At 39.6% G+C, this 16,480-nt stretch overlaps 1 protein-coding gene across 5 annotated transcripts in view; it reads right to left on the bottom strand.

Annotated features, from left to right (window-relative positions):
- Positions 1-16,480, bottom strand: part of KCNH1 (potassium voltage-gated channel subfamily H member 1) — a 185,080-nt gene that overhangs the window by 123,270 nt on the left and 45,330 nt on the right. For all 5 annotated transcript variants that reach the window (XR_014690875.1, XM_084512990.1, XM_084512991.1 and 2 more), the window contains exon 7: positions 9,048-9,477. Coding sequence is in view for 4 of the 5 variants with exons in the window: in XM_084512990.1 (XP_084369116.1) it covers positions 9,048-9,477 (430 nt within the window). In the remaining variant the exon portion in view is untranslated. The remainder of the gene's footprint in view (positions 1-9,047; positions 9,478-16,480) is intronic.

Genomic DNA, 16,480 nt, shown 5'->3' with positions numbered 1-16,480 from the left:
GGTTTGAGTTTGCTGTGCTGTGAAGTCTGTCAGCACCAACCGCATCCCTCCAGCGTGTCCTGTCTGTGCTGAATATCAATTATGTGACTCTGTGCTGGCCAGATCCAAACGCTTTACCTCATCGGCGGTTTGGAGAATGCCACCGTGAGCTGGTGCGGTCCCTTGCTGGCTGATGAGAGGTACCGATTCTCTCCACTGAAAACTGCATCCCTCAGGACTCAGCTGAAGGATTGTTTATAAGACCAAAAAGCCTACAACGATGTCATCTATCCACTTTTTTTTTTTGTTGTTATCACAATGACTTTGATGTTTGGGGTCTCATTGGATTGTTTGTTTGGGTTTTAGTCATTTATTTTCATTTGGTTTCTGTTTTTTAATCTTTCTTTACTCTTAACAGGAAAAAATGGGGTATTTTCATATTTAGAGATAACCAGGCCAAATTCTGCCCTGGCAGCCAAAGCCTCCTTCAGAGAAACTCTATCCAGATTTGCTGTAACTTGATGTAGCTGAACACCATATCCACGACACATCTGGTGGTTCTTTCTACTGGAGAAAGCATCCAAGGAAAATAACATTCAGAAATCCCAAACAGTTGCTTAGCAATTATACCAATAACACACCAGCTCTTCAAATACCATGAGCAGCTTCAACAAACAACCAATAAAGCAGAGCAGAGGGGGATGAGGGAATAGATCTGGAAAGACTGCCCCTACTTATTAAAAAGGAAAAAAAAAATGAGGAATTACTAACTTGACTTGTTGCTCATAGCTAAGACAGAAGAGAATGGAAAGCAACCAAAGCTATCAGCCATACGGGGAGCATGCCAACTGCAACCACAGTGGCTAGCAAGAAGTCTGTGGCATCTAAAAGATCTTTGCCACATCATCAGGGCTAGTGATGAGGAACAGAGACCCCAGAGACCTTTTTTTCCAGGGTAAGGTTCCTTGTTTCTTTCCCAGCATGTGTCCAAATCAAAACAGCATACTTGCAATAACCATGTATACAAAAGATGCTTTGGGCTGGAAGACCTTTGGGATCAGCCCACGAGTGATATCCTCAGCAGACCGAGCCAGCAGTTGGCACGTGGCTGGTTACTGACCTCCAACAAACCAATTTCGCAATGCCCCTGGCCTCCAACACCTGAAAGGGTACTGGTACTACATGCTATCTTTTGCTAGAGCTCTGCCAACATAACTTGCCTCTTCCCTACTCCAGATTATAGAGACAAACTCCAGACGAAGAGGTGGAGTTTATCAAGGTAACTGCATTGAGGATCTAGTCTTGCATCTGATTTTGAAGCAGTGTCACTACCGAGGGGTAGCACAAGCAGCACAGTCACAAGGAACCATTCAGTGTGTGCCCTACGCATGCTTCCCTTACAACTAGATAAACTGGTAATAAGAACATAGAGCATGGCCACATCCATTTGTCTAACAGCTGAGGAACTGTATCACAAGGGGATGCCTCAGTACCAGCACCAAACATGATGCTGCAGTGCGCCTGTTTCTTGTTTGGGTATTTTGATAACAACAGTCCAGTTTTCATCTGTTTCTGGCTATCTTCATTCACAAGTGCCTCTGAACACTTTCTGTCCTGCTGGGGGTCACCAAAGCATGCTACTCCCCTGTGAAGCTGTGAAATGGCGACACTGACCCTGACCCGTGTCAGGATAAAAACCACCACCATTTTCTTATAGTTCAGTGGGATGTTCGCACTGCTAGGGCAGATTTCTGTTCCTTTCAGCAAGACCACTGTAAATAAGACTACTTTCAACTGTACTTAATGCTATCTTAATTCCTTTTTTTTTTTTTTTTTTTTTCCCTTTTGTGTAATAAGAAGCTATTCACAGACCTGGGATGTGCATCTACCTTAACCAGAGACAACTGCTGAAGTGCAGCAGGGATTGCGTGATGCTAGTTTTGCACAAGATCAATGAAGATGAGTATTTTTGGTGCCTGCTCTGTTTTGATTAATGATCTCAGTGGTTGAAAATTTATTACAGTACGTAAGCATGCATGTGCTTCAGTCTGACCTTTTAACTCCTACTTTTGTTCTTTTTTCCATCATCCCTCTCACTACCTGGACTAATTAGAGTGCTCACAGTGAAAATTATGATCTAGTTTAGCACTCAAACATGTGTCTTTTCCTCGGCGAACTGCCTCCTTTGGATGAGTCAAGCTCTGCTGTTCCAGGAGGTTCCTACTTCCTGGGGATAATTTACCTTGAAATGGTACTAAAAGCTTGGGACCTTTCAGGGCAACTGAAAACATTAGTGGGAGGCTTCCAAAACAAGTGTGATAGATTTTGCTCAGTCGCTCAAAATCCAGATAGGCAAACATCCATCAATATTATGTTATAAGTAGAAAATGCAAAGCATTTTTAGAGCTGCTCATCCCTACTCTACCTGCAGAGCAAGGTGATTGCTGACACAGTGCCCAGATATGAAAACTGCAAATGAAAGTCCTCGCATTTTTGCTATTGCTTAGAAAAAATAAACAACACACAACCCAACCTGACAGCTTCACTGAACAAAATATATGAGAACTGTTATTTTGAGGTATATGCCTCCACAGGGGAGAAACTAAAAATTGCATTAACTTTTTTTTTCCCCACAAATATTAAAAATGGAAAATATGTGTCTTTTCACAGCCACAGAAAGTGGTTTTAAACTTGTTTTTATGTGGCATCAGCCTCTCTGAAAGATCTGTCTGTAGATATATACCCTATCAATTAGAAATTTAGTGCTCATCTGTGAAAAGGGATAAGCAAATATGTTTTGATTCATCTACATTGAAGCTGAGGAGTTAATTGCTTTTACTTCCAGTAATGGCACTCCAATGACTATACATATATATATATACACATGCATACACTCAATAAATAAATAGAGGCAAAACCATGCAGGTCAGTTCACTGACAGATGTGGAGACAGAGCCTGTTTTACAAAACTATAATTTCCATATGTGCAGGAAAGCAGCTACATAGCAATATGAATTGCTGCCTATCAGAAGCAGCAAGCATCCACAGAACTGAAATCCTCAAGAGCACACAAATGATACTTCACATCTATCTTAAAATAATTTGTTCTTCCCAAACATATGTGCATTACTTGAGGTCAAGAATCGAGAGCATTTTTCACCCACCCATGTCTCCCTTTGGTGGGGTTGACCAATGGACCGTACATCCCCAGGGCTACATGATGAGCATACTGCAGTGCCTCACAACTCCAACCAGGGTTTGCACCTACCCATGTTGAAATAATGAGTAAAACACCTTCTCCCTGACACTTGCGGCCACCACGAGGTCAGCAGGACCCTGCATTTCAGAAGACAAGACCACCTCCAGCTCTGGCTCCCAAGCAGAGACCAGGGCTGTTGCGACCAAGGCACACCAAGGTTCTTCTGCTCCGCCCCAGGTGTAAAACCAACCAAAGCAGCCGGCCCTGCAGGCTCAATGCCCATACACAGCTGTTTCACCTCAACCAGCCCTTCCAGTTTCTATGTGCTGCTAGTGAGACAAACACCCACCCTTCCTTCCACGGGTTCACATACCTTAAACTTTTTACTTGACCAACATTTGTGCTCATTCAGCCAAAATTCCCACTGGTCTGGGATAAAATACAGAGATACGTAAGTGAAGTTAATTAAAGTTACTTGGATTTATTAGTTACCGTAACAAAAGACTGCATAAAAAGGAAAGTTACCTATTTAATATTTATAGCAAAGTGCTATTACCAATGGTAAATGTACCTACAGAGAGTTAACATTACACAACTGTATTTCTGCCTCAGGATCAGCTTTGCAAGAGTAAGCAGTGAGCAGAAGATCCATCAGCAGCTGAGCATAAGAGAATGAATTCCAGCACTCTTTGCATAAGCACATTAAACACACATGGAGGGAGCACTAGTTAAAAATTGCTTATGCTTTCTAATACTTGTAATACTCTGAGCCCTTCTGACACCAATGTCTTGGGTTTGATTTCACCATAGTCCTGTGCTGACAGTACCAGGAGCCTTTCGGTCAGCTTTCCATTGGAGGAGACAGCAACACACATCCTGCAATCCCTTGTTTATTTACACAGTAACTCCTCTCCTGAAAACCAAGAAGCTCAGCAGACAACAAAACCAAAGGAAACAGTATCGCTGCTGCTCACAACCTTCCTCCTCAGAAACTATTCAAGACACTCGATCAGTAAATCAAACCAAATCAAACCAAAAGCCAAGTTTGCTAGAAACGAGGACAAGACAGCCTGCAAAACTGCACGACCTGGCAATGCTCCTCAGAGCAACACACACCATGCCAGGCCTTTCCCAGAGGTACATGAACATTGCACAATTAAATCCACTCTATTTAAAATCATTTTAGAAATATCTATGCAGAGGGAAAAAAAAAAAAAAAAAATCTCACACTCCTTTTCTTCTTTTAAACGTCATAATAGATACTCTCTGTTGGGCTGCATGTGTATACATATATGCTACATATGTATGCACATATATGTATGGAATCACAGAATAGTTTGGGTTGGAAGAGACCTTAAAGATGACCTAACTCCAACCCCCTGCCATGGGCAGGGACACCTCCCACCAGCCCAGGCTGCCCAAGGCCCCATCAAGCCTGACCTTGAGCACCTCCAGGGATGGGGCATCCACAGCTCCTCTGGGCAGCCTTTGCCAGGGCCTCACCACCCTCTGAGGGAAAAATTTCCTTCTAACATCTCATCTAAATCTCCCCTCTTTTACTTTAAAGCCCCTTGTCCTATCACTCCACCCCATGACACAGAGTCCCTCCCCAGCTTTCCTGTAGGCCCCCTTTAGGCACAGGAAGGCCACTGTAAGGTCTCTCCAGAACCTTCTCTTCTCCAGGCTGAACAACCCCAACTCCCTCAGCCTGTCTTCAGAAGAGAGGTGCTCCATCCTCTTGATCATAATAATAATTATAATAATTTATTTCTATGTTCACTGAGTCAGAAGAGTTCACACTTCTAAGAGTAAATTCTTGACTTCTCTTCACTTGACGCCACCCTCTGTGCTGCAGAGAAGCAGTTCTGCAATGCCCCTACCACAGCAAACTGAAGTCAAGACCCTCCACACCACAAGTGAGAAGCAGGGTGCCAATGCAGTGCTACAACCCAACTGGAGGCAGGGAGAGCACCTCGAGGAGGTGCTCCATGCTCGTGAAGTCCCTGGGCCAGCCACCAGCAGGAGGCAGGTGCTCACCACGCACGGGTGCAGCACTGGTGCTTTGACTCTCTGGTGTCAGCCCATGCAAAGAAGGTGGAGGTCACAGACATCTTCACGTGTTGACCACCACCTCTGTTTCAACAAAATTCAGTTTCTTTTACAATAAAGAGTGGATCAATATTTCAAAGGCCGTCTTGCCAATGAAATTGTGACCAGGGGCTTGGCTGGCCATGGCATTGGTTAACAAGCTGCTAGTTTGTTGGCACAGTTCTTATTGCCACTCTAAAAGTGCAGAGGATAAAACCCACAAACAGAAGAAATTTCTCTCACTTCCTTTCTGATCAGCTACATTTGTCCCCATCAGACTAATGGAAGTTGTACTATTCATTCACAGTTTGAAGGCTAATTGGTCCAAGGGGAAAAAAAAAATCCCTCCTATCTAATATTTCCAGCCTACTTAAAGTAAAATTTTGCTGGAATTAATTTGAAGTATTAATGCTGGCTGTTATACACTTGTCCCCAAATATCCATTTTTGATTACACTATTGTGGCAGTTTGGGGATCTCAAAAACGATGTTGTTAACATATTGGCTTACTCAACTAAACAAAAATGATAACACCCTCAAAGAAGTGCCAGCAGTGTTTCCATTTCATACACAAAAGGTTGTAAACTGACTGGCACATATTTCACTTGACTATTTAAATATACAGATATGCATTTTTGCCTATACCTAGCCATTCCAAAAACAAGACAAATGTGCACACTTCTTAAAGAAATCCTCTAGCAGGGGAGAAGTTAACAGAGTAATAAATTTGAGGTCGGACTGCAAATCCCACCTATCTTCAACTGGAGTTTTAGATGGCCAAACAGCTAGGCTTTCTCTGCACCCTTCACAGAAGGAAAATGGCATTCCCCATCCTACTGAAAGATGAGAAGTGAACTGTTGCATTACACACCACTCAAGCACGGTTTTGAGAGCTAGTGTGCACCTGGATGCTCTTAAACTTGTGGAAAACTACCAAATTGATGAAACTGTGGAAAAGAGGATTTTCAGTGTAATCCTACACTTTTGTGCTTATTTGTTAGTGGAAATAGCTTTTTCCTTTTCCACTACAGGCCATAGGTCTAATTATCACCCCAAGCACACTTCATTTTTTATGTATGTAGTTTAAGGATATTCAGCAAATTGCAAGATCTGAAGACTGCATCTGCAGAAAGCATATAAATCTATAGACATCTGTGGTATAGTCCTCTGGCTTTCAAGGCTTCTGCCCTTTGAGTTCCTAGCACAACTAGATCTGAAGTGTCAGGAAGATTACCTCAACACATTTGCCTGACCTCTTTTAAATCTATTTTCTGTCAAAGTCAGAAACCTTGTAATACAAACTAACTTGGGTAGGAAGCTTATTAATTATTTTCTTTCATCATTTTTCACCCCGAACATGTAATTTATTGTATAATCACTTTTATTAATAAACAATATGAAGTTTTCAGCTGTTTGCCAAATTAATTTATTTTGAAGTTTACTTGCAAAAGACTTTCTGGCTAGCACATGTATATCTGACTCATATAAGCACACCCCAAAATCTGTAATGTTTCATGTTTTAGAGATCTGCATCACTAAATACATCCTAAATTAATTGCAGTGTCAATGGTAAAGTGTTAAAAGAGATATCACATACCCTGCACTTTTACTAGTGGACAGTAACTTCTTTCCAATGGTTTGGACATGCACAGATGCTATCCACCCCATGTGCAATTCTATGTGATCTGACACAGGCAAATTGGGGAGCATAACAGGAACGTGCAGCCACCAACTGTGATACGAGTTACAAGCTCAGCTCCTAGCAAACATGCTACTTGGCCAGGTACAAATACAGATTTTCCTAAGTGACGTACAGAAGTTCTAGCCAGGAGACACCTTTTCCCTTCCCCATGTCTATCCCCCAATACATTTGCTACGTATCTTTTAGGTTCAGATAAAATTCTTATAAAACTACCCTAGTTCAAGTTCAGATCAATGTTCAAGAGATTAGTTCTAAAGACAAAACAGTGTTATTTTAACATGAATTTTTACAGTGGAAGAAACCTTATCAGCAATTAAGCTCCAAATAGCTGCAAGCTAAACAAATCTGTTTAGTTGACCACAGCTCAAACCATCAGCATGTCAAAAGCAATCAAGAACCTGCAAAGTCCAGAGAGGTAAACTGAAGGACTGGATGACCTAGTTGCCATTCCTGCAAACACATCTTGTGAACAGTCCTAATGGTTTCCAAGTAGTTCTTCACAAGATAAAGATGCTCAGATACAGGGACGTTTATAGGGATACATATTTAAGGTTCCAGAAATCCAATCAAATACAAACGAAATTGTCAAATATTATTTTGTTCACAAGATTTAAAATTGCCAGAACACTATTTTTTAAAACTTACTGTAATTAAAGCTCATTTTAGAATTCAGAGCAGATATCTATCAATTTTCACCTTGCATAAATTCAGTTTCTTTCCACCACACTTTGAAATGAAGAGTCTGGAGGAGGGACAACTCCAAAATATCCCCACATACATTCTTGATTTTTTAAAGGTTAGGTCTATCCAGTATTCACAGTACTGAATAATAATACTGAAAAGTACTAGCTATTCTTGTCTAGCTAGTATCACGAGCATAACATAATGAACAGTAAGCCAAAGGTCAGGATGTTTCCTATTAAAAAGATACCTTCATCACGAAATATGTATGGAAGCCTGTTTTGTACTCCACTGCTACATCATCTAACTTATTCTCATGAGAAAACTGAATAATTGCCTCCAACTTTTATGTGACTTCCACTTCTGTTACCACTATGTTTTAACACAATGATGGGACTTTAAGCAGTGGAAAAAGCTAGGAGAATGAAATTAACAATTTTTATAACTAAAAAATCCCAATCCCTATTCAATCAGGAATGCTTGTCTTTCTACTGATGGCCTTCAGCCTGCTTAACATTGCATGTGTATTTCAGTACTGCTGTGAAATGACACATATATCAGAATCAAAGCCACACGTTGATATAACACGCACTGTGGTGCTAATTGAGTTTCATTATATATTGGGTTTTAATTTTCCGCTTAGCAAGGGCTAACTTTTTTTTTCCTCTAAATGTACTATCACTGTACAACAGTTTCTCTTCCTCCATAACAATGTATTTTTTTTTCCTCCTTATTTTGGTCCAAATCCCACCCTTATGCATAAAAGCATGACCGAGGGTGACCAAAGTACAGTCCTTAACTGCAAGCAGCTCTCCAGGCACTTTGAGTAAGATCTTGCACTGAAGTGACACATCATGACCAAAAGCTGGACAGCTTGGCAATGCGAAACCCCTTGCAACAAGGAAATATGAGCCAGAAGAGGTGCCCAAGGCTCGTATTATCTTATTTGCTTCAGGATTTGATGTATGCTCAGCCCTCAGTGGAGCTGATGGCTTCCAGAGAGCTACTATTGTCTCCTTCTTGTGAGATGCTCCTTGACCTCCCCCAGCTTATACCAAAGCAAGGCGGAAGAATTGTCTACGCTCACCCTATTAATTTTTAATACTTCAGGCTTTGTACATTTTCTTTTTTACTTACAAGAGAATATTGAAAGGATATTGACAGAATATTGCTTCCAAAATGACAGATTTTTTGCTAGTCACAGCAATGTTCCCATCTGTGATTTTAAAACTAACCAGTTAGAAAGCGTGATAACTATATTGCCACCCTGCCACCCAAAATATTTCAGTTTTAACTGTACAATAATGTTCAGCATGATTCTAGATGTTCTTAGGATACTCAGAATTCATGGCACATGGCTATCAGATGTTGCGTGAGAGAGAGAATCTCTAATACTTACAGCCAATCATCATCATAGCAACAGCAAAGATCTTCTCCCCATCTGTAGTTGGAGCGATGTTACCAAAACCAACACTGGTGAGGCTGGTCATCGTAAAATACAGTGAGGAGATGTAGACGGAGTCCTTGCTTGGCCCGCCTTCCCATTTTCCAAAGCCTGATGTGTTAAAGCGGTAAGGTGTTCCTATCGACATTCCCAGCTGATAGAGCCAGCTCTCAGTTCGGATCGTGTTTGTATCCTCATCAATAACTTCATAGTCTCCTATGCTGTACCAAATGCAGGCCAGCCAGTGTGCCGCAAGACCAAACACGCACACCAGCAGGACCAAGACTGCTGCTCCATATTCAATGTAGTGGTCCAATTTCCGAGCTACACGACCGAGTCGAAGTAGTCTGACCACTTTAAGTGAACTGAAGAGGCTACTGATGCCCTAGAAGGATAAAGCACAGCAGCCATTAGAATCAAATATTAAAGCAACAATATTCATAACTGCAGTTTGCAAAGACACAAGGTGATCTATCACAAGTAGGTGTCCATCAGACAAAAAGATTGTGAAACATGAACAGCTTAATGACCCTTTTAAGGGATGGATATGTGCCTTGTCTTCTCGCACTAACATTTTGTGGGTTGCTCTCTGACCTCCCCTCTCGGATGTTTTGAATAGGTCTACAAATACCTTTGCAAAGGCTCCAGACGATAGCCTATTTACTGCGAGCCCAGTTGTGCAAGTGAACTGTCCCCGAGTATCCCGATGCTACTTTAGGCTGACTGAAAATACATATGGAAGTCACTGACCATTACATTATACAAATCTAATGTTTGAGAGGAACATAATAAGACACCTACTGAATTCATTCCAGCATCTGGATTCATTAACCTCTTACAGCTATTTCTGACTTTCCCATCAACTCTCTTTATGATCCAGGGCAGCACGCGTGCTCTCATTTCTCAGATATAACACAGTTTGCAGTATTTAGCTCACACATCAGCAAGATAAATAAAGGCAGCCAAAAATGCTGGAAGTACCTGGTGATTTGTAATTTTTCAGTGTAAGTGCATTTCCTGTGACTTTACTTTCATGTAAGCATGCACTCACTATCAGTCTTATGACATTTCTGAGACGGACTACACAAAGATTAAGTATTTCAAATATCTCACTGTCTAATCCCCCCATTATTTTATTTTTGACAGCTTTGCTATCAATGTAGTATTTCTGTGCTGATACTAATATAGCCCCCATAAAACAGAATTAAGCCAGCATGCAGGATTTTACATTGTTAACTTTTAGACAGATTTGTACTCCCAAGCTCAAGTAGTTAAATAAAAACAAAAATTCAAAGCCATTTCGGAAACCAAAATATCTGAACAGCCTTTCATAAAACCCTTTTTTTTTTTTCCTGCCCTCCCTCCTCCCTCCCCCCCCCCCCCCCCCCCTTATCAAGATGGTTTTCATACATAGAAGTCTGATTAAAATTTAAGCAGACTGGTTTAATGAGTATTTCTGGAAATGTATAATTGCATGCTTCTGGTCACCAGCTTTTACTGGAAGTTTGTTTATTCCTGCATAAATACAACTGCTTCGGTATCTCAGGCTGGTTCAATGCACTAGAAGAGATGTTTTATTAAATAATTGCATAAAACATATTGACTCATGTTCCCCAGGACTGCAGCAATGTATTTCCTCTTTATTTCATGAATTTGTCATGATTACATTGACTCATTTTCAGAGACAGATATAATTTGTTACCTGGGAACACATTATCAATTTCCCTCCAGGGGAGGGAACGTAGGTACTTCTGAAGACTCACTACGGAGAGGGAAAGAGGGGAAAAAGACTTAACAACAACAAATTATAAAGTGATAACCATATTTTAGAAACCAGACATGCAAGTCCCTGAGTGATGAGCATGCACAGTCTCTACAGTCTAAATATCTGCATTCTGATACTATCGCACAGCCTTCCAGCCTTTTTCCTCAAGACCAAAACCCATTTCTCCCTCACTCCTTTACAAACTTTAACTGGAAAGCTGTATTGTACTACATTTTAGGAAGTATTCAGAAATGACCTACCTTAAGCTTTAGTCTCAAAGCCAAACTCCTTAATCAGAGTCTCAGGCAATGATAAGAAAAAATTATAACCCAGAATTCTAAAGACTAATTTTATTTTTGCCCAAGAATATTGATGCAAAACTTGTTCGATAAATTAAAGTTTATTGCTGGATTAAAAAAAAAAGGGGGGGGGGGTAAAAAAAAAAAAAAAAAAAAAAAAAAAAAAAAAAAAAAAAAGTTGTTTGTCATTTAGAGTCCTACCAAAGAAAAACAGTGATTCAGGAAGGACTTGGAATTTTTGGAATTTGGTTAACTCTTAATCGAATTAGTTTGAAAATAAGGATTAGAAATACTAGGGGAAAAAAATAAAATCACAGAAAGGGAGCTGAAACTAGGAAAAAATATGAATACAATGTTTGAAATCAGATGAAAAAGTTCAAAGCAAGCTACTTTGCTTTCAGAGCTTCAGAACAGATTATTTGGAGATCGCTGTACTCTTATCCTAATTTCCCTTGTGAAATATGCAAAAAGGAATTTTGTAAAACATTTCAAAAGTGATAGAACTGTATCACTTGGGAGAAAGGCATTCATACCAAATTCTGATCAGAGGTAGAGAGAATTAATTTTTTTGTACAAAAAGAACTTGCTTATTTACAGAAAATAAATGCATGATTTGGTTGCATTCAAAGGATGCATTTAATATTTAAATCAGCCACAGTATTTCATGCGACTGCATTGCCAATAAGATTCTAAAAGTTCAGCAAAAGCAAAAAAAAGAAATCATGATTTTAATCTTAGCATTAACGGTATTTTCTATTTGATTTCCTCAGGGAAGAAAGGTTTTGTCTATTCTAAATGGATCAATATCAAGATGAAGAAATGCCCAGGGAGGTAATTATTTATACAATTCTCTTAAAGATTCCTAAGTGGCAGAATTTTAAACGGGTATAAACGATGGAAACATTTCTTAGATTATATAGCAGGAAAAAAAAAAAAAATCTGATCCTTTCCCAAGACTTTAAAACAGTATTTTTTGTCACTAAATTTAGCAAGTAATATTGTAACACTCCCAGGAATAGATCCGCTGGATTCAAAATTGGCATTTCTAGATTGCCCCTTTCCGAAAGAGAACTGTGCTTTTTGATTACTGTCCATTTTAATGCTCCTATCAGTGCAGATTATTTTTATGCTTTTATCATACAGATGGCTCCACGATGTCACACAAAAGAAGAGCCTGAACTCAATTTACTCCCCTTGATGCACATCCCATCCTCCTAGCTCTGCTGCTGCTACAGCCTTTGAGTTGCAGACTAAGAGATGCTCAGAGCTACTTCTGCCCAAAGGAAACCTTGGTTCATAAAGAGCTAGAAATTGTACCACGGGTCCCAGACTGCCCAAAGAGGCACCCTCAGATGCTCTGCTGTAAAAGATCACCAGGAGGCACTTCTGTGTGTCAGCCTAAGAAAGGACAAGATTAAATACCATCCCACAAAGTCCTACCTGGGCCAGATTTTCACATACACGGTTCCAGCTGTTCATACTCTACCCAACAGATCTCTCCTCATGGGGGTATGTAAAAGCTAAGAAATCTGGTCCATGGCCAAGGCAGAAAAACAGTACATTTTTAATATATTTTTGTTACAGGGGAAACTAGGGTGCAGCACTAACGGAAATATGGCATCAAATGCTGAATTTCACATAAGTTTATATGTCAAATTGTTTGAAATAACCAAATGAAACTAAATACTCTGCTGATGATACCCACATATAGTTGTGTGCTGGATTTGACTGGGATAGAGTTCATTTTCTTGAGTATGGTGCTACATTTTGGATTTGTGACAAAAACAGTGTCGATACCAGATAAAAGTTTTAGTAATTGCTGAATAACACTTGCACAGCATCAAGCTCTTTTCTACTTCTCCCACTGCCCCACCAGCAAGGAGGCTGAGTGTGCAAAAGAAACTGGGAGGGGACAAAGCCAGGACAGCTGATCCCTGATGATCAAAGGGATATACCATACCCCATGGTACTGTGCTCAGCAAGAAAACTGGAGAGGAGTTTTCCAAGGTGGCTGTTGTTCAGGGTCATGCTAGGCATTGGTCAGCTTGTAGCAAGCAACTGCTTTTTCTATTTTTATTTATTTTTTAATGATTGAATGGTCTTTAACACAACCCATGAGTTTCTAACATTTGCCCTTTTCATTCTCTTCCCCCACCCCACTGGAGGGAACATGAGCAAGTGACTGAGCAGTACTTAGCTGCTTACTGGGGTTAAACCACAACAAGTTGCTGACATTTATTCAGATATTTAATATGCTGGTAGTTTTATTTCATTGCTAGTGATGGCTGATGCATGAAAATTGAAGAATCTGTAGCAAGTCCCCTCCAAACCAAAGGGCAAGCTCAAAGCGCTGACAGCCAGAAGAAATAACTCTGTGTTCTCTGACTGAGCAAACCTGTCAAAAGTGCTTAAAATAATAAATACAACCACTCCCTCCCCTTTCCTCCTATGCAGTCTTTGCAGAATAGAGCTACACTTCAAAACCAACAGAAAAACAGATCAGTTTTCCTTAGTACTGGAGGAAAGCAGAACCCACATTTTACATTAAAAGAGAATGCTTCAGAAGTTTATCCATGAAATACTGCCAGAACTAAATTTCCATGCATAACTTGTTGTAAATTTGACTTACTCACTAGATACTGTGCATATTTACACATAGATTTATTTCTGCATCTCTCTGTTTTCTGCAAGACCTGATCTGTTGTCAGTGCACCCCATGCCTTGCACTGATATCCCAGATGTAATTCTCTCTCAAAGCACAGGATCCAGGATATCAATGTTTCATTTTTAGCTTTGCATCAGACAACAGAAGATTTATACCATTACTTCCACATCCATGGAAAGAGTTGCAGAGATGAGACACTGTGATGAATTACTTTGTGAAGGTTTGTGAAAACATAAGGGCTGTAGTAGAGTAATTATTTGTTTCTTATGTCATTACAGTGCCTATGAACAGCAACAGTGGACACTACAGTGCTAGATGCTGTACAAATAAAAAGAAGTTACTGCTGCTCGTTTGCTAAGCAAAATGAAATTCAATCCAAAATTTACTGAATAATAGAATTGCGCCTAAAAAGAAAAGAAAAAAAAAGTGTTTAAAGAACAGCAATAAAAATGATCTACAGACCCCCCCCCAAAAAAAAAAAAAAAAGAAAAAAAAAAAAAAAGAAAAAATTATTCATTTTCCCTTCCAAACAAATAGAACATAGAATGAACAACTTTTGGGAAGAAGTAAATTGCAACTTTCATCATCATCATCGCAACTTTCATCATCACCTACACCTCCTAGTGTTGTACTAAAGCTAGGACTTCAGTAGGATTCACTCTGCATGACAGTACAATAGTATTCACTTTTTAGGCCATTGTTTACTTTCCACATGTACAGAAATAAAATGGACTTCATGCAACCATTAAGATTTTTTTCTAGGCTCAAAGGAAGTATAATTTATTTCTTACCTACTATCTATTTTTAAAAAGAAAAATATTTAGTATTGACACAAATCTGCTCTAGGTTTTCCAGCACTTTCTTCTCACTTATAACAGCTGAAGCTCTGATTTTACCTCAATTAAAGGGAGATGAAGGAGACTAAAAGCTAACCACTAAAGGAATGAAACAGAACAAAAAAATAAATTATTTATCCAGAAAAGGAGACAATGAACCAAATTTATCACTAGCATATGTGAGACATGAGACACAGAAAGCAACATTTTGCTATCTGGTCATTATTAGGACTTCTCATTTTTTTATTTCCCTCTTCTGATTTTCTTAATCAGGTTCTGAAAACATGACCTTTCCTACAGATTACCATATTTAACATCCAACAGATGAGGTAACATTACGCACACAGGTCAAAAGCAATACCTAAACTCTCTGGTTACTGCTGTGGTTCTCAGTACTGATGAAGGCAGATCTCTAAACTCACAATGCTTATTTTAGTCAGACATTTCCCAGCTTGGTTAGATTCCAGGGAGAAACAACAATAATTCATGCATACGAGCACAGGGTGTGGGAAGAGATGAAAGGGTTGATTTTTCATTTATAAATCTATGTCCATCCTTGCCTCACCAGAAAACAGCAGACCCAGGAAGCAAGCACTTTTTAAAAGCACTGACTCCGAGGAAGAACATGGATAAAGATAACACATAAGTAATCTAAAGCTTCAAAGTGCTATTCTCCCTCCCACTTTCCGCACTACCAAATCAAAAATTTACCCCTAACAGACACCTATCTGTTTCCCCCAATGGTTGTGCTTCAAAGAACCAGCCTGTTCCAGAAGCTTTTTACTTACCTCAAATATGCAAAACACCCAAATAAGATTTAGTGTTACTGGCATCTAGTACCACTCCATCTTAAATTCTAATCCAGTCCCTAATATGAAATAGACTACACAGCAACCATTTAGCTACTCAGATAAATACCCTTTGCCAGCTCATCTGACTTTCTGCCTCAGATCAATACAAGCATGCTGAACTGGGGAAAAAAGGTAACTGATCCCTGTCTCTGAAACATGCTTCCCTTTATGTGTAGCCTAAGTATCACTCGAACAGCAGCTTTTTGAAATAATTCAGAATCTAAGAAATTCAATTAGCTCTCCTTCTTGGACAAAGGCTATCACCATAGATTATCACTGAAAATGTAATTCAGTGTTTTAATTCTTTTAGCTTTATATAGATTGAACAGCTTATGTAGACTACTATTCTGTCTTTAACAGCATGATAAATCATGGCGTGCTTTTCAAAGCTAGGAAGTAGCCTTGAAACGTAATCACACCCTTTCCTATCCATGACACAGAAAAAGACTACTCTGAACATTAGTAGTGCAGAAGAGCTAACCTGCATCATAACAGCCACAAGCAGAACCTATACAGAGGAGGTGTATGTGCCTACACATATAAAACCAACACAGTTTGGAAAACAGGGTTTAGAAGAAACAGGCAGCCTACCCCTCGAGTTGGTAACATAAAAGAGGTACTTCATTAGTTGCATGGAGGTTGGCTTTTTAGGAGTTTATCCTTTCCCACTTCTGTCAGCACATCCAAGAACCACACTTTACCAACATTTCTGCAATGCCTGGCTCCTACTCTGATATATAGCTGCTTTGTTATAGACATTACAAAGAAAATAGGTTATGACTGCTTTAGCTCTAATTAGTCACATAAAAAATACTAATTCATTACCAGATTTATCAATAGACTTGCATCCAAAACAGTTACAGTATTGCCTAATAAGACAGGCACAAACAGGAGAGATGAACTATGCAGTTTCAAAGACTTCAAATTATATAGCTGTTTGCAGTTTAGAAGACTTTAAAAATTTTTTTCCAG

This window comes from Aythya ferina, assembly GCF_964211825.1.
Source record: "Aythya ferina genome assembly, chromosome: 3".
In the NCBI taxonomy this organism is placed as follows: domain Eukaryota; kingdom Metazoa; phylum Chordata; class Aves; order Anseriformes; family Anatidae; genus Aythya; species Aythya ferina.
The sequence above is the reverse complement of the archived record's forward strand: the minus strand, read 5'-3'. Positions and strand labels throughout refer to the sequence as shown.